General features: G+C 48.4%; 1 protein-coding gene across 13 annotated transcripts in view; it reads left to right on the top strand.

Moving 5' to 3' along the window:
• The window catches only part of LOC119443018 (uncharacterized), an 89,840-nt gene that overhangs the window by 34,135 nt on the left and 36,421 nt on the right, over positions 1-19,284 (top strand). For 8 of the 13 annotated variants that reach the window (XM_049662529.1, XM_049662531.1, XM_049662532.1 and 5 more), the window contains exons 2-4: positions 12,462-12,557; positions 15,493-15,861; positions 16,636-16,794. The exons of 1 other annotated variant lie outside the window; for it this stretch is intronic. In XM_049662529.1, coding sequence (XP_049518486.1) covers positions 12,496-12,557; positions 15,493-15,861; positions 16,636-16,794 — 590 coding nt within the window. In that variant the 5' untranslated portion in view covers positions 12,462-12,495. Of the gene's footprint in view, positions 1-11,743; positions 11,997-12,461; positions 12,558-15,492; positions 15,862-16,635; positions 16,795-19,284 lie in introns of those variants that run through there. 4 more of the 13 variants (XM_049662528.1, XM_049662525.1, XM_049662527.1 and 1 more) reach the window with 4 other exon arrangements.

Here is a 19,284-nt window from a genome sequence, read left to right on the forward strand (position 1 = left end):
CATTGCCGGCAAGGAAACGCTATCGGAAAATGCGCTTTGTGTGTGTCCACTGCACCTGTGTACAGAGGTACCATTTGATGATCGGCTGTGACTTTGAGTCCATAGCACTGCAGGGTGACATATAATAAATATGAATTCAGCCATTCCTCCATGCAGTGAAAGAGTTTTGTTACACGAGATTAGATTTTGCCTTGAGATGTTGAAGATCGCAAACTTGGCATAGTGGCTCAAAGGCGAGCAAGTCGGCACAGTTTCATAGGTGATCTGGGCGGCGCAGCACAACTCACGTACGAGAGATACTAAAATACATACAGGGCCTTTCTCCACAGCCCATATCTCGTCCTCCCTCGCCCCCCCCCCCCTTTTTTTTCTTTTGGCTTTTTCTTTTCCTTTTTTCCTTATTTTCAAATTTTATTATTTTTGAGCGTGTCTATTGCCCAGGTTGTGTCGCGGTGCCCAAGAGCTATCAATAAACAACTTCTTTTCGCGGTTAAATTGATATGTTTGACGACAGTTACATGATTCTTTCTTGCTTTGATTTTATTTCTGAAGGAGGTAGCACAGCTTGTTCTTTTTTTTTATTCCTTTCCTTTCTTTGCTCGCGCTTAAATGACCTGCCGTATTCTGATTGCGTCAGATGATGCGCGTGCGGTTTCATTCGATTGTGACTGCTGTCACATGAGTGTCCTTTTAAACGCTACCTTACGATAGACCGTTGAACCCTACGGTCTGCGCACCGGTAAAGCACCGCGTCTGTTATGCATAGGCAGCTTCCAGTTGCATCGCACTGCGTTCTGTGTATACAGGGTGTCGCACATAACTTTAATCAAGCCCTTCAACGAAAAAAAGGATTGGGGAAAAAAAAAGTGCAAGGTACGATTTTAAAACTTACGGTGTTCGGTCGTCAGAGCACCGTGGGCCTTAAAATTGTATCTTGCACCGTATAATTTTTTTTTTTTTTCGTTCAAGGGGCTTGACTAAGTTGGGACATCCTGTATACAGGAGCCGCCTTTCGCGAGGTTCTGTTTCATTTTTCATTCTTTTTCTTATCATGCGTCGCACCGACTGGCCGATCGCATCGATAACAGTTGCGCGGCGGCGTCCGAGCCGCCGTGGAGCAGAGGGTGGAAAGAAGGGAAATCGAAGTTCAGCGTTCTCACGATAATTTGCTGTTATCGCTCTTTATTTAGACGCAGTTAGCTAAATGAGACCATGTTTGCTGATAGCGAAGCGGCCTTTATTCTTCTTAAAGGGACACTGAAAATAAAAGCGCTTTGAGGTGGATTGGTAAATTACTCTTCTACACTACAAAAAGCAGCCACTCCTGCCGTGAGAAGAGGCCTTGTAAGCCAGACAACACGCAAGACAAAAGGGCGCCGCCGCCTTGTCGCACCAGTTCTGCTCGCGCCTGGTTAATTTTGTATCGATTAACGCCGACTGCGTTGTGTTCTGAGACAGCCAAATGCTGAACGTAGCAAGTTTTGAGAACTCTTCTTGCTGGCCCAAACACGAGAAAATGAATTGAAATTTGTGACGTAACGCTGTCGTACTGGCGCTTTCAACCATATTAACGCGAAGTTAACGAAAATAGTTTTCAAAGAATACCTTATCAGTCTAAACTGATTTTGCGTTTCTTTCATATTTGTCTAAATTTTGCTTCCGTGAAGGCTTTGCTATACCGGCTGCTGACACAGATTTTTCTTTCAATGAATCTTACTGAAGCCTCGTTACTGTCGTTATAGCCAGATGACTTCGAGGGAATGTCCGTGTTTCCGTTTTAACGCTAGCGGTATGCATGGATAAATCTGGCCAACATATACATCGCGACAACTCTTAATCCGCCAGGCGAAAAAAAAAAAAAAAAACGCGTATTTCGACTGGTACGTTAAGTTCAGGTGCGAAAACTACTTCTGTAACTCTTAGTAGGCTTCCGTTAGTAAACGTAGGTTTAAAAAGTTTACGTCTGCGAACATTTGTTTGTCGTCATTCTGGTTTTATTCATTCTCACAATGCAGAATGCATTCTCACAACGCGCCCCCTCTTTTCCCACAGAGGGCCAAACGTGTGCCTCTCGCCTTCAAAAATAAAAATAAAGGACTCGTTATTATTATTAGTAGTAGTATTACGATTGAACGAGTCCTTTTTTTCGTCTCTTTTTTTCTTTTTCTTTTTTAAGACGAGAGGCACACGTGCGCCACCTGTGAGAGAAGAGGGGGGCGTTGTCAGACTTCATTTGGTTCAGGCGCTCCGAGGAAGGCGTCTTGTTCGAGGTCCGAGTCAGTCTCGGGTTGTCTGTTCTAAAGCTGCACCCAATGCTTAATTCCCGACACACATGGCGGCTACACGGCAGTCATTATCCGCCATGTTGGCTCCCTGATCGACCGTCGAGAGGCAGGTTTTTTTTTAAATTTGTGCCGGGAAGCAGAAATCTTGCAAAACGCAATTTCGCGTTTTCTTCAAGATGACGAAATGTGACGTGGAGCGCCATACCTTCTCGAATAAATATTGTTTCTGTCCCTTCGCAACTATAATGCGCTTTTAGTGCTTGTAAAATAAAGTGAACGGTAGCGTGCCGAAGCCCGTGCAATTGAATCTGCAATTTCTCGAATACGTGGTGGCGTTTCGAGATAGCCGCCATGTCAGCTTGTTGTTTGGATGGGGGAATATCACTCGAGCAGCGTCGCAGGATCCTTTTGCAGTTCAATGTACGAGACATCTCTTCTCGTGTTTTGGAACAAAAGAAATCTGCATTATGCCTCAATTTTTCGTGTAATACACGGGAAAGTTCCCGAAACTGTAGGGTAGCAAGTGCCGAGTCTGCAGGTTTCTGTTCCGCCGCACCACTGCGACTCACCATCGAAATTCTTATGCCCAGAGGGCAAAACTGGAATGCTCTAGGACCTCTGTTTGTATACATCAAAATTACCTACCTCTAATTATATATGTATAATTAGAGATAGAACGGGAGCTCACGTTTTCATTTAGTACCGGCGTCGTTCACCGCTTGCCTTTCTTGCGCCTCTGCCAGTGTAAGCAGCACGCCTGTGGGATGACTGAAGCAAGGGCTGTGTTGTGGGTACATCTTAGGTCCATCAAATACGGGCATTTAACTTTCACCGAACGCCGATTGGACATGCCTGTAGTTCGGCGAGTGGAACGCCCGTCGCTTCGGTGCGGTGTCATGCGCGCCCGACGCTGCGTAAAGCAAAAGGTATTCTTGAAAGTGATCACTCAAGAACGCGGCCCCGGACTTGAGAGTTTGATGCCCAATATTTCTCGGTCTGTTAGATTCATATCTGACATGTTTGCCTAAAGGATTACATTGAATGTAAACCGGTTGGTTAGCGAAATGTTAACGCTTTACACCATAGTCAAGATTGCTTTCAGTGTGTGTGTGTGCAGCGCTAAGGTAAGGGCCTCTTAGTGCTCTCATTGAACAGCGCATTAATTGCGAGGCTTCCACCGTAATTGTATCGGACAAGGTAGGATACCTCTTGGCAGCTGCACTTCTGTTGCAGAACACAACGGCGTTGCTTCGATACCCAGCGGCGACAACGCTCTAAAGGCGGAATGCCGAAACTTCCGTGATCCAACATATGCACGCTGGTTAATCTCAGTTGGTCAAAACTGTACCGGCGGCCAGCACTATGCGGCGTCCCTTATACAGCTTTCACGTGACGTCACATCGTCTTCTGGTTTTGGTCGCCCGCTATCTTGAAAATCACGGATACAGTCTCTATAAGCGTGGTGGATTCCTTCTTATCTGCTGTGCGACTTAGCTAGCGTGGTGCGTCGCTTCTTCTATGCTGTGCCACGTGGAAGTTTCTTGCAAATCGTGATGGCTATAGGCAGTCAAGCGGCGTGAATTTTGTCGCTCTTTGAGGAGCTTGTCGGTTCCACGCGGGCTCGCTTCGAAGCGAGGAACATGTGCTACCGCGTCGATCCGTGCTCGCTGACCCCAGGGCCGGTATTTTGTAGCGATGCCTTATTATATACTAGTCTTATCATCCACCGCTCACGGCCGGCTGATCCCGTTGATAACGTAAGCGGACCGTCGCCCTGAACACTGACCAAGCGCGAAAAGGCATTAGCATCTGAAAGGCATCGCTACAAAATACCGGCCTAGGGACCGACACGACAACAGACGTGGACTTGCTGCACGCCACCTCGCACGCCGATGTCAACTTCTTGGTTTTGTCTACAAACTACGCATAGTTGACAGAAATGAAGGTATACAAGGCTCTGGAGGCCCACGATTATTTCACGATTGGTTGGGTGAAGAGTGCGTCAACAACGCGGTTGCCGTCGAATCGCGTCGTCGTACTCAGCGAGGTGAGCTTGCAGCCGATAAATAAGAAATAACGCTCTTATCGTACATCTGTACTTTTACGATGCTGTGATTGAGAACATTGCTCGTCTGACCTTGTCTGTTTGCTTAATTCTCGTTACGGTGGCGCCTTTCACACTACTCATATCTGTTCGCTGTTGCAGAAGGTTGTTCACGATACGAAAACTAGGTTTCACCAACCGTCAGGCGAAACCGCGATCGATGATGCGTAGACAATTCTGCTGTTAGCAGCACGAAATTACTGAATAGCTAAAACGACGGATGTACAGTTGCAACGAGCGATTGCTAATAATCGGCGATGAAATTAGTCCAAAGCACGACGGCACTGTAAACATCGCGTCATCATGGCAGCTGGAAACTCCGTAGCTTTTTCTTCGTTGCCACGGGAAGTTGTACGGGAGTATAACGTCGCTATCACTTTCAATGCTTCGCCCTTCAGGCGAAACTGACAAATTTTAACGCGAAAGCATTATATGCCCTATTACGCGAAAATCCGACGCCACAAAGAGTAAATACACGTCAAAAATTCTCGGATTGACGTCGCATTTCTCAGCGAGGTTACGGTGAACAAACTAAATTAATGGCTTTCAAAAGACAATTTGGTCTGGGTGGGAATCGAACCCGGGCCTCCGGGGTGCGAGACGATCACGCGGCCCCGACACCACGGCTCCGGCTTACTAATGGTGTGCCTAGGGCGTGCGTTCATGACGTTCCGAGGTCTATAAACCGTATAGTGCTTTCGCATTCCCACACGTAAGCCGTCTTAAGTGTCTGTGCCGAATTTTTACAGTGAAGCTGTATGTGGCTACCCCGGCAAATTTTCTGCGTCCGTGCGTGTACACCGTCGCGTCGACAAAAAAAATGTTCGTCTTCAGAGCTATAGTCGGGTACAACTTAAGAAGACAGGAGAGGCCCCGCTCAGATGACCGAAGCGCAGCAGCCATTTCCTCCGCGACTAAAGAAATAGTCCCGCTGACGCGACTCGCCCCGGCTTGAAGCGCGGGCTGCCATGTTCTTCGTCGGCGGGCACACCGGCCGTCCAGCTCATGACGCAAGTCTTTAGTGCGCGCCCATTGGTGGAGGCTCGTATGCCTCCGCCTTTGAGGGGGGCAAATGCCGCTGCCTTCTAAAGTTGTACCTGACTGTAGTGTAATTTTGAGTTTCCGCGTAACGGAATTATGTTTTCTCGTATGTTCAAATTACAATCCGATGCTATCATGTCTGCAGGTTGTGTGTAAGTCGTACTTTAGAAATTTTGTGACGCACTTTGTGACATTGAATTAGTTCAATAACGCACTTGCGCCAGGACGAGGGTCTTCTAGAATGAAGATATATGCTGCACTCCGGCATACCTGTGTGCGCGCGTGACGAACGTGTGCACACGATGCATCTGTCCTTGATGAGTGGGTGCTCTAGCTGTTCGTTGCATCGGTCGCGCAGAGTGTGCTGCGACCGCACTTCGTGATCGTGGGTTACGCGCAAGCGTATGGACGCCGCGAAGAGAGAGAGAGAGAGAGAGATTGTGGTTGTGAAGCTTTCTGCAGCCCTTTAGGGAGCACGACTCAGCGCCTTGGGGAAGGGGCTGGGGATGTAAAAAAGAGGGTGAAAGTCGATCGATTACACAGCCCTTGACCGTCAGGGCTAGCCAGGCGGCGCATTCACAATTTGCACGACAGCCTCGTGTCCTCCAGGAATGTGAGAAGGTGCCTGAAGGCGGAGCCGTGGTGCCGACCGGGAAAGAGCAGCTGCGATGCTAAGTCCGTAGGGAGTCCTAGGCGTCGGAATGACGTGTAGAGTGAAGCCCTTTCTTTGGAGAAGGCGGGGCAGAAACAAAGTAGGATAGTTCGATTGTTTCCTCCTCTCCGCACGCTGAGCAATCCGGGGTTGGAGCCAGGCCTTTTCTGTACTTCCGGGAAGCCCTCCCGGAGCAGCCGATCCGGAGGCGCAGCAGGAGAGACCGCTCCTGCCTTGCGAGGGTGGAGCGCCGTTAGGTGCCGCTGCAACGTGTGCCTTGCGTAGTCAAAGGCAGTTACAGCGGTGCTGAATGGTACAGGAGCATGGTGTGCTGCCTTTGCCAGGGCGTCAGCCTCATCGTTGCCCTGGACGCCGACGTGAGAGGGGAGCCACTGCAGCGACAGCTTCAAGCCACTCGAAACAAGGGCGCGAAGCTTTACCGCCCTTAGTGCCACGCCAAGGCCGGCGGTCTCCGGTCGACAAAGGGCCAGGAGCGCCGTTCGCTAGTCGCAGAGGATCACAGCCGGAGAATCCGGGGGTCCTCCGCCAGCAGGTCCGCAGCTAGATGGAGGCCGGCCACCTCAGCGGCGGTGGAGCTAGCCGCGAAAGGCAACCGGCACACTCCCGAGCGCTGGAGGGCAGGGATCACGCAGGAGGCTGTGGCAGATCCGGAGTCTGCATGGACGGAGCCGTCAGTGTAGATGTGCAGGTGTCCGTCCAGCCGGTCCTCCAGCAGGAATGCCGACGCCTGGAACAAGGCGCAGGTTGGGGATCGCCTTTTTGTGAAGCCCTCCAGTGTACACACCTCCAATGGCTGATGGTGCGGAGGAGGTGGCGGGACAGCTAGCGTGGGTGGGCGACCAACAACGTCCTCGTAGAGCTGACACAAGCTACCCATGCGCGAGTGAGGTCGGCTCCGCAACCTCGACAGCAGAGCCGCGCTACCCGGGGCGTGATGTAGCCTGTCAGCGTGATGGAGGCCACGTTGTAGCAGCAGCAGGGACAGCGGCCAAGCCTTTGCCTCGGCTAGGTGGCAGCGATGTCCGAGGTCCCTGGCAAACCAGAACGTGCATCGCGCAGCGTCGAAGCACGAACGGAAAGGGCCGCGCGAACGAGGTCGTGGGCGCTACATTGATGTCGACGGTGCGGCGACTTGTGGTGGTGGCGCTTGTGTAACGTCGGCAACAGCTTCGCTGTGCATCCACTTTCACAGGGTGGAATGGAGGCGGAAATTTTTGTATTGCAGTACAGCAATTGTATGGGCGCTCGAGGTGCGTTTGCGCTGTCGCCGTTGTCACGCGCTGTGCGTTTGGCTGCTAAAAGCGATGAAGCCAAGTGGATGCACCGTCATGCTGTGCTCAATTGGCTCAGCAGGAGCCACAGGGCAGCTTCCGCTGCTGACCTGAGCGCTGTGCGCACACACTGGCGTCGTGGTGCAAGCACGTCGTGGTGCATGTATGCCTGAGCTGAACGCACAGTAAACGTCGAGGCACGGCCGTTGCTCGAGGTATCCATCTTTGGGCGCTAACGAACGCCGATTGTGTTGTAGCGAGAGCTACATTGGCCGTATTCTCTACGTTTCGCTGTGGTCGGTGGCCGCACCGCGAGCTGAGCCGTTGCCTAGCAACCGCCGGCGTTGCATCGCCGGAAGAGCCGGCGTTGCATCGTATGTATATAAGGGGTGGTTAGGTGGGATTCGTCGGCAGATATGGAAAGTTAGTCGGAGAGACTGAAAGAAGCCTGGCTTCGTCGTCGGAACGCCTCCAAGAGGAGGCAGCAAGCCGAGGAGACGGAGGAAGAACGAGCCGCACGACTCGAGAAGCGTCGTAAGTACGAACCGGCCAGGCGAGTGCATTCAGATGAGGATGGTTCGTCGTCTAGTTCGGCATCTCGTGCCAGGGCAGCGGATCAACGACGGAATGAAACCAGGAGGAGGCAACGAGCTGCGGAGACAGAAGAACGTGCTCGGCGTATCGAACAGAGACGGCAGAGTGATGCAGTTCAGAGAACGCCGCGCCTAGCCGCCGATACAACGCAGTTGGAGGACGTGAAGGCTCGCCGTGTGACGGACCATGTGATTCGGCTGGCTGAAATTTCAAGTGCGACGTGCATGGTCCAAACGGACTTTACAGACAATCCATTTGGATTTGCGTGTGACGTTTGCGAAAGACTTTGGCATAACCATACCTCTCGCTACGCACACCCAGGCATAACTGAGTTAAGCCACAGCCAATTTTCCCTTCGGTCTCATATCTGCAGCACCATCGAGATGCGACGCCTTCAGCGAACGCTTAACCTTGCTCTCGCTTTCAATGCTTCGCCTTCAGGCGAAACGATAACAATACGGCCACTCCAGCCGTACTTGCTGCGTTGGCGTCATATGTTCCATTGGAAGCTTCTTCATGACGTTCGCCTGTTAAAAAAAAAAAAAAAAAAGAGTGCCGGTGGTTCGTCGTTTAGGCGGCTTTAATTCCGTTCGCACGGTGCAGCCAACAGTGTAGCCAGTTAGGGACACAAAATGGCGGCCAGCCAAATGTGGCGAATAGCGGCTAAAAATTCGCAGTTGACGCCACCCTAAAACAGTGCTCGTATGCAGGTTCCATACTTGGACATTGAGCCTAGCGCAGGCAGTTGAAGCAGCGGAAATAACGCTATCTGCGCGTTTGGTGAACGCTGCAGCTCAACGCTGGAGGCTTAAAGACGTTAAACGCGAGGCTTAGTGAGAACGCTGATAAGAGCCTGCAGTTTCGGAGCAGGAAGTGGCGCACGTCATGCCCGGCTTGTGGGTGCTGCACTGCTCCTAAAAAGCGAGCCTATTGACTCTTTTCGCGGCGATCCCGTGGGCGCTGCCATGTTTGATCACGTGGTGACGCGTCCGTTGCTTGCCTCAGCTGCCTCCGTTGCATTCGTGTTTACAGTGGATGTGTATGACGCCGGCGCGGCTTAGCAAACCTCTTGTTTCGGGAGATATCGTAGACGGTGTGGACGACACGAAGCTTTGGCCACAGCTTCAGAGAACATGCAAAGGCGCTTTCGGAGCTGATTTTAAGCTTTGTCCAAACGGCGCGAGCAGCGTATATGGTGCTTGTTCTAAAAGCGGGGCTAAATATGTATTCCAAGCTATCCAAACTTTCCGCTTACGGATTGAATCAGGATTAATGTGTTTTGCTCTTTGTTCTTTATTTGGCAAATAATTCGAAGCATCGGCTTGTCACGTTACTGACTCAGTAGTGGGCTTCTTTGATTTTCGGAGTTCTGCCAGCCAGACGGCAGCCAGCTAGTTCCGGTTCTGATAGGAAGTCACGTGGGCTGGGATCGCAAGACAACCCGGAGCTGCCCGAAGTTTGCAAAATCGAACGCCGGGACAGCGCTGGCCGCGGGATAAATGTAAACATGCTACCAGCATGGCAGCGACCGGCGTGGGCGGCGCGCGCGCCGTAGTCAGCCCATTTCTGCGTTGCCACCGTGAAAATATACAGCTGTGTTCAGGGAAACGATCAATATTGCGAGATTTCGCGCGACTGGGCAACTCACTTTGCACAGCGTAACAAACGGCCTGTGACGCGTCCGATGCGAAGACGCAAAATCGCACGTAAATAATCGCGAAAAAGCGATCGCTCGAGGATGCCTCGAGGAGGTCGGCCACCGGTGACATTTGAAGTCATTTGACAAGACACGAAAAAGCGGGTACGTCATAACGCGTAAAATTTCGTGCCGATCGACATGCTTGAATTCGATTTCAGAAAGTTTGTTTCGGTTGATAGTGCTCCTTTCAATTCTGCTCCTGTGCTGAAGGAGCTGGGGCTGCGGCTGGCGCATGAAAATCCACACCACCTGTGACCAGCGAAAAGCTTTACACGAAAAATAGTATTGGTCGATCATGAGAGTAATAATTAACCTAATATACGTGTGGTCACTATTAATCTCAACCAGTGCATTCCTTTAACATCAACGGCGGTTTCGAGCTGCCACCCAAGCATACGACGGAGAGACGGAGCGAACATGGGCTAGCTGCGACGCCTTCGCTACATAACTGCAGAAAAAAGATATCGCCGCATATACGCGAGCAATGTGAAAAGGGATACCACTAGAGAAAGATGAGCCGAAAAGGCACCGCGATGTGGGGCAATTGAGCATCTACAACTTCGCGAACAACTTGCGCGGAACACGATGAAAATACCATGCAAGCATAATCGACAGCGCCCACGGTCACAGCGCCGCGCGCGCTGTTTAAGCATTCGCGGCACACGCACACACACACACAGTTCGTATGGCACCGCCTCGCAAGGCAGAACGGTGCGTTAGAACCCTAGTAAGATAACGCTAGAAGCAACGCAATCAGCGATCCACGCACCGCGCCGACGAGTACGCGAGACGAAGTCCAAAACCACAACAGCCGGGGCGGCGCGCGCTAGCGTTCGACGCAAGCCAGTTTGGCTGAGCGAGGTAAAAGTTCTCAAGCGCCGGCGCTGCAATCCGTCAAGTCCCCACAAAGATGGCGGCGAGCGCTCATCGCCTCTTCATAGAATAAAGACCAACTTTTTGTCGTCTGCTAGCCAGAGAACTTCCAGAGAGCAGCCAGAACAAAATCATCCTGGCAGCCCGCGGGTAGCCAGAAGTGGAAAATTGAAGAAGCCCAGTGAAGTTCGTCGGTGCGGTCACTATCTGATTATTTTTCTGCCTAATTGCTCGCGGGTATGCGCAGTTCCGAAAGATCCGGTCTTGCTGCGTACAAAGAAACGTAGCTATTCTATACGTTGTAATACCTGGTGGCAAAGATGTATTATCGCTGGTAACTCGCTTACTTTTGCGGACCGTCACGAAACATTCAGCTTCGACCATTCGTGCGCTGTCGGTGGAGTCCTTCATTTATTGTGCGTAATATAGTGCGCATATATTCAAGTGTGCGCCCATTCACTTATTCTTGATACGTTGGCGATAGAGTGGGCGTAAGTTTGCGTGTCAATTGGGGTAGATGTGTGTAGATAATGTGCGCAAAACTTACCGTGACAGGAAGCGGCGCTACACCCTTTGTCATTGTTTAACAAGAAGTACTCACTCTTGCCGACGTTCCGGGGTTGAAGTCCTTTCTTTGGAGGTTAGCGATATAACGCTGGCGGAGAGTGAAGTTTTTTATCCTCGAGGAAAGTCGTGGGCATCGCGAAGGACCGGCAACACAGGCTGTCCTTATGTAGCAGCGGTCCGTGAATTTGGTCTCACAAATTCATTCCATTCCTTAATATGCCAGTCATTATTTTTGCAGCCAAGTACTTCACACGTCTTCAATGCACCGCTCCACAATTTGCAGCATGATTGGAGCACAATGCGGTAGCGAGAACCGAGTTGCATTGCCAATAGCTGCTCGCACAGAAGCAAGGTAAAAGCTGTGGTTTCGTATTCGTGCGCTGTCGCTGAGGCCACGAGCGGCGCGCCGCGAAAGCGCCATCTCGTTTCTGTAGAACAAACTGCTCCGCGAAAAGGGTCAATACTTCATGTAATACTCTAGTTATCGCTGTCAGTGCTTTGCCTGCGATGACAACCACGTGCTTGTTTCCCACGTGCACGCGGCGTTAACTTGGTCGTGCTCGACACACAAACCGTCATCTCTTTGAGAGTTCCAAACTCTGCTGCCGCTGTTTCTCCACAGAAAGCAGAGGAAAACAACGAAGAAAGCCTAGAGCGAGGTCTCGCGCGCACTTGCCGTGGGCGCGTTCGGGGCACGCGACTGCCGACGCTGGACGCCGGGTTTCGAGCTCTCCTACCTGGCGATTGCGCTGCACGTCCCCAGTTCGTGCGGTCGTCGCGGGGTCTCGGAGTCTCGAAGGCGAACCGGTCGTGGTGCGGCTGCTGTCCCGAGTGCCAACCTCGGTCGTGCCGAGGCTTCTTCGCTCGTCTAGCGGGTGTCGTCGCGGGGGTGCGAAATTTACCACCACTATTTTGTGGGCGGCTTCGTCTCGCCCCGAGTCATTAGCGCGGCTCCATTCTTAGGCTGTCACGAAGGGCTGTTCATATTTGTCTCTGAACAGTAGGCGAGACCAGCGTCGAGATTTGCTACCAGGGCTTGAACGGGGAGCGCGCGCCGCGTGCCATTATCGGTTTCGTTTTAGGCCTACCTTCGGATTGGAACGTTCGCTGACGCCGCGTTCGTCAGGTGGCTCTGAATTCTGTATTGTAGCCATTATTTATATTTAATTCTTTTTTTGCCCACCAGACGCATTTTTTTTTTTTTTAGTGCCGTCTGGCCTTGTCGACGCCATCAGCGACCAAAATAAGCTAAAGGTGTCTCGGTAATGGCTTCTGCTTTAAACACAGCACAGCGTGTACTGCTTCAGCCCCAGTGTGTGATTTGCTGCTTGTGCTTGCTTTTCGTTCTCTTCAGTGCATCTACACGCGGTCAGCCAAAAGAGTGAAGAATGGAGGCCTGCGAAGAACTGGCCAGCGTAACATCGGAGGTCCAGGAGCAGTCTGCAGGGAGGTGAGTTGTAGACTGCCTCTATGCAAAATTGTGAGTTGAAATAAAGTATATTAGTTTTTAGAGATGGTACGACACAGATTGCTGAAGCTAGAGCTGTCAAGGCGCGAAACGACTAGGTCGCGTGGGTGGTCATTGGAAACGTTGACGAAGCGTGACACTCGTGATTACAGGTCTGCCCCCTTGGCATACGACAAATGTGGCAAACATTCGTAGCAAGCTCCACATCAGCAGCAACTTAGGACTGCCGGCGTACCTATTCGTCTTTTTTAGCCTGCAAAGCTATCGAGGTACTTGGTCCTATTTTACACACCTCACACGAGCTAATTACCCCCCGTCCCATAGACAAGCTACACATTAGTAAGCAAGGCAGATGGATGAAACTGAATCGCCATCCTAATCTTCATTGTTCAGTGCTTGCCAAATAATATATTTGGCAACACAAACAGCTGAGAACTTTCTTTGGAGCAATAGTTTCCTATAAAATGGAACAGATGTGTTTAGGCTGGCCAGGATACTGATGTGTGTGCATTTATGAAGGCAAAAAATTGTACTTTGTACTCCCCTGAGCAAATCCATATGGGCCAGGAGCTCCGTGATATAAATGATATAGATTTTCTTCTCTGCCTCTGAATGTGACTTGAAATTGAGGACTGCGCTCTATACTTGATATTTCGAACTTTCCAGTGCTTCCATCAATCTATTAGTGCTTAATTATGAAAACATTTTTTTTTCTTCTTCAGCAAACCTTTGGTCTGCATACTTTTGCTCACAGGTGTACCAGCAGAATCCATTGTATTTGTACCATCCACACCCACAAACTCAATAACACTTCTTGCAATAATTACATTCTCTTGCCCACATTGAAAATTAAGGTAGCACTGCTGCATCTTCATGACATATTTTTCAACTTTCTGGTACTTACTAGAAAGGCTGTCAAGTAAACCATCACTTACTTACCCATTTTAAGGGCTCGGAATAAGATAATCCTGGCCTGAAGCTCGCTCTGGACATAACAGAAAATCAAACTTTGGTAAAATAGCCCTTGAGGCAAGCAGATTACATTGAGGTGCAAGGTCTTAACAATGCCTGGAGGCCTTTGCTGAGGCAAAATGAAAGTCCTTATTTCAGATAGACATAATGCTGCAGGCGTGACATAACCAATTCATAGACAAAACATGGTCGCTATATACATGAGAGGACAAAGGGGTTCAGCTCCTCTGTGCATGCAGTTTTTGTGCATCACTGATGGGGTGTAGAAGCATGAGCAGAGGTTGGTTGGAGGTAATGCTTTACAAGGGTTGGTTGGAGGTAATGCTTTACAAGGGTTGGTTGGAGGTAATGCTTTACAAGGGTTGGTTGGAGGTAATGCTTTACAAGGGTTGGTTGGAGGTAATGCTTTACAAGGAATATCCAACATGTAAAAAAAATAAACAGAGGCAGGAACTAACCTGAGAAATTAGGAGTGCTGCAGATGATTGGTCCTTGTTAAATTTTAGAAAAAGTTCTCCCGGGGTTGCCACATGACGAGTTTAGGTGCCTGAGGTGCATCTTTGGAGCCTGCCATCTTAGCCAAGTGTGGCATGAAAACAATCCTTGAATAATTTGTGCCTATTTCTTACACAATCTTAATTGAAATTAGAAGTTTAAAGCCTCGAGAGGCTCCCCAAAGCACATGAAATTTGTGACACGCAGCTCTCCCATATCGTGAAAGGCTGCTTTGGCAACCTTATTCTTGTCTTATTCACTTGCGGAGGACATAAATTTGTTACTTTAAAAAATTCCGACCAGAGGGAGTTAAAAAGGTTTTCATTGGTGAAATCGTGGACATTTCTGACAGGTGGAAAAATCCTTACAATGCTGGGTGATGGCTCCACAATCTTGCTCTTTTTACCTGCTGCTGTTGAAAAGTGTAGTGTTAAGAGTTCCTTTGGCTGCACCCCACAATTCTAAGTTCAACTAGCTCTTGATGTAAGTTTATTTCAAAAGCGCTTAAGAATTAGTCATTTATTTTAGTTGTGTGCTTCTGATTTTCTGTACAGTCCCCATGAGCCATGACTGCGCTTGAAAATACCCAACATAGCCATTATCTCTAAGTAGGCTTGTCTTCTCCAGAAGCAGTGGTGGCTTGAGAATTCCCTTTTCTTGTTTGGGACACTTGGTGCGCACATTGCAGTGTCACAATTGAAGCCAGTCAGGTTCCAACACATGTTAATTTAGTAGAAATTCTTAGAATACCACTAATCTTGAGATACGAATAATTTTCAAAATCTGCTATGAAATATATTCATATTTCTTGTAGCTTTGTCTTGTACTGCATAAACTTGGGCATTGTATTTCACTGCGTGCTTTGAGGGTGGATACCTTGAAACCAGCGCTTGTCTTGGGGCTTTCAGGTAGGTGGATATGTTTCATCATCCACCTACCTTCACAACTAAATTTCTCTATTGCAGCTGGCATCCTAGAGGCAGAATTTAAAAGCGTATTTAATTTGTTGGAAGGGTTAACTAGTGTATCATTTGTATTCAATTGTAGCAGCAAAGTACGTTCCTGAAAAATGTCGTCACTGATGCGCTTTTTTTTCTTGTCACCCCAGCTTGGTTTGGAGCTCTTTTATGGATAAGTCTTGTTCACACAATGCTCTGTTATCCATAGTCGCAAATAGTCGGAAAGCGTAGTCGCACTTTTGTTTGCACTTGAAGTAAACCATGTTATTTATACGGTTTGCACACACAAAGTGTTACAATATAATATTGATATTCGTTTTTCTTTTCTGTTGATGGGAGGTGGTTGGTGCCGGGGTGCATTCCGTTACATGGGATCAAAACTGTCTACATAGCCGCCATAGTAGACAAGTGTCAATGTTCGCCAGAATTGGAACACATGCATAGAATGCATTCTTCACTTCAGCCCCACTTTCTTTTGCCATCTCTTGCAGCAGCAACTGCAGTAGCAGCAGCGAGCAGTCAAATGCTGAGGATGATGAATGGAGGCCATGCCGCCGGAAGGCTGTCCGCCGTGTCAACCTTCAACGGTCGCAAGCCACCAAGCTGATGTGGCAGCGCAAAAGGGCCGCTGCTCTTCTCCTCCAGCAGCAACTTGAGGGAAATGCTGGACTTTTGGGGTCATCAAGTGCCAGTGGTCCAGTTGGCACAAGTGCTACTTTGGACCAGCAAACAACAAGCATAAGCCAATCTATGCGTGCACTCTCTGTGAGTGCAGTCTCGAAATGCAAGTCAGCTACAACACAACTGCAGCCACCCACAAGGAGGCGCCGGTTTCCAACCAAAGCGACTGGTACAACAAGGTACGTAGAGCAGATTGCATTTTTATTCTGTGCAGCATACAGCTTAATAAAACAGGGGTTCACAAAGAGATACAGTGGCGAGCGAAAGCCATTGGTTCGACAAGGAAACTTGTCGTCGGGCCCCTGTTAAAGACTGGATGAATCTCCTTGTTGAAACATTGTCTCTAGGTGCTGGCTTCCATCGTTTGGCCACTGTATGACTTGGATAGTGTGTCATTGTTACCAAAGAGTAAGTGGAGCAGTGTTTGCATTGTCATCCGACTCATTGAACTGTCTTGCCTTATACTAGGTGTTACGGGAAGTGGTATTTTTATTATTTTAAGTTATTACTTCAGCCCACTTAACAAATTTGATTGGATAATACCTTATATCACTGCTAGAATCATTGCAAGGGCACACCTTTGTTGCTGTGGTTCTGCATTCATTGCTAAGAATTACGTGCCACATTCCTTTTGGTTTTTACCGCTTCGTGCTGCCTGCAGTTTCATACTTGGAATGCTAAAAAAAATATTTCATATTAAAACTACCCATGATTCCATAGTGGTTGAATAATTGCAATGTCAGATTTGCCTTTGGCAATCTCAGTATGCAACTCTATGGAACTGTTAATCACTGGAACAGTACAACACAATCGTGACAGAAAAAACGGGTGACAGCACAGAGTGCTGTTCCAGTCGTAAACATACTATGACGACTTGCCCAGTTCTGTTCTTTCGGCATCACCTAAGCGAGTACCTTGCTTGGAACTGTAGCTTGGCTGTATTCTCGTCACAGCAACAGCGGTGGCAGCAGGGCCAGTGGTGGCCTGGGCAGGACCAAGCGCATGCCCTCTCTCAACATGAGCTGGCAGCAGCGGAAGCTGGCTAAGCTTCGCCTGGCAAGGCTCAGGGCTCGTGACCCACTTTCTCGGGCTATCTTCCGCCGTGACTGCGTGTCAGTACCTTGCATGCTACTTCCTTCCTTTCTGCATGATTCATTCTTCTTCTGCTGTCTTTCCCTCTCTCTGTGTGTTAAATTATAGCTCATTTCTGCCTGCCTCTATTAACGCTTTTGTAAGTAGTGCAAACAGCATGTTTGCCCGCTTTTATGGACAAGTTGCAGTTGTTGCTGTGGCTTGTCCTACATGAGCTGCACTTACGGTACCCAGAGTCAATGGCAGGTCAGGAACAAAGCTTCAGATTCCCCTTGAAGAGCATCGTGTACCAGTTTGAAAGAGTTGGTTGTTGGGCCAGTTGGTACATATTTGGAACGAAAACAGTGCAAATTAATGAGACAAGATGGACAACAGCAGTTGCTTAAATGACTGTCTCCTAGTATATTAAGAACTGGGGATTCAAGACGCTTTTTGCATATAATTGTGACATACATGTGACAATTGCCAACAGAATTATTGTCACTAATTCAGAAATAATTGTCATACTGCAGAATGAGTGCTGTAGTCATATTATCCACTGGGTAGGAGTCCTGAAACTAGCACCATTTTCCAGATGACTGCTGCTGAGCTTGTTGGCAAGATGCACTGTCATTCTATGAGTCATTTTTCCCACAGAGCCTTCCTTGGGTGATGCGAGGTAAAATGTAGAGCATATGTGTTTTTTCTTACTTCGGTGACAAATACCTTGATTTGATATTGTCAGGATTCTTACTGATAGAACATGTCTTAAACGATAACGTGAACTTTCGGTAATGTAAGGGCATATTGGAAATTAATGCACAATTTATGGTGTCCACCATTGCTATGAATTTTATTTTTTCATAATCCCCTATTCTTAATAACTCGAGGTAGTTTCCACTGAGACACGTGGTATAGGCACCCCAGCCATTTACCTCTTGGCATGCTTCCCTCTCTTGTTCTTTTCTGTCCATGCTCTTCTCACCTATACCTTTCACGATCACTGCATTGGCATGAGTCACTGTGCGGGGAGGGTGCTTAATTGTGAGTAGTTTCCGGAAATTGCGCCTACGTGTAGGAAAATGTAGGAAACTGCTGTTGTATTGCATACATGGGAATGCTGGGGGCTTCAGACTGATGTCTTTCTTCGGGAGATTGGCCATCTTGAAGCTGTATCTGCCAACTGACTTTCCATCTGTTGGTGTTTTAGTTGCTACTGAAAGACGTGTATAGTTGCATTAGTAGTTGTGCTGGTACGTAGTTAAAACTCTCGACACTATCGCCAGCGTCAATAAATTAAATGTAAGGCCTGCACTCGCGTGCCAGTTGCAATCAAATGTTCTAGCTTCCTTTGTTTACTATATGTGACCATGCATATATGCAGCATATATTATGGGAGATGTACGGCACATTCCGAAGATTTAATTCAAGTAAACATTAATTTGCACAGCCACGATCATGCTTCAGGCTGAACCACAAGTAAATAAAAGCCAAACCTTCCGTCTGCTGGCATTCCCATTGTCAGTTTTGCTTACGAAACTTGCATGCATGTGATGCAACAAACATATTCGAAACTACCGGCAAGTATGATGAATACTGCTTCGACTGACTCGCGTTCGAGCATCAAACTCCCTGACTGCATAGCAGTGACTAATAATTTCTGCTTGAATTAAATCGGTGGCTGAAATAATTGCAAGATATGCTTGGTAGGGATAAGCAGGTCTTTCCAGATGTGCATGTTGGCGCAACTGCCATTACTGCTCTGCAAAGGAAGTCACGAGGCTGCTTTCTCTGTCACGCAGACTTGCAAGTTTCGGCTCAGATTTCGCGAGAAATAGAAATGGAGGTTGTTTAATAAAATAAAGGCATGTTGACGCACTAAACATTTGTTTATTGTGTTCTTGGTTAATTTTATAACCAGATGTTCAGATAATTAGAACATTTCTTCCAGTCTCGTGAAATAAGCGTTGCCCAGATTTTACTGAACACTGAAATTCATGCCGTGCGATATATAATAGCGAAATTTAAATAACATTGCGATCTTACTGTGGTAGTAAAAATTGCAAGATTCCTCTATTCTTTTTTAACCAGCAGCATCACATTGGGCAGGAGGCCCACTTCATGAAAGGGCACAATGACTACAATTATAGTGCGGAACAACTCTAGCATTTTCACCAGTTAGGTACGTGTTATCTCTAATCTAGGCCGGCCTCGATTCTAAGACCCCCTCCTTAAGTTGGGAAGGTCAGGGAAAAAAAAACACTTTCCTCAAATGCTAGCAAACCTAGGTACGAGTAAATGACAACAGCCACCAAAAGCAATACATTTATTACCCATGTCCAGCATTGGCCACGCATTTGCTACAGCACCGCCATATTGAATGCAATGTATGTACCATTGTACCAACACTGCGTGCTCATTGCCAGCGTTTAAAGCTAAGCCTAAATGTCTGCATCGCCTGGCATGCTGTGGTGCCCCGGCACAGTGTTGAAGCACTGGTCATGCAGTTTTATTGCGGATAATGTAGAAAC

Source organism: Dermacentor silvarum, chromosome 2 (genome assembly GCF_013339745.2).
Source record: "Dermacentor silvarum isolate Dsil-2018 chromosome 2, BIME_Dsil_1.4, whole genome shotgun sequence".
Lineage (NCBI taxonomy): Eukaryota > Metazoa > Arthropoda > Arachnida > Ixodida > Ixodidae > Dermacentor > Dermacentor silvarum.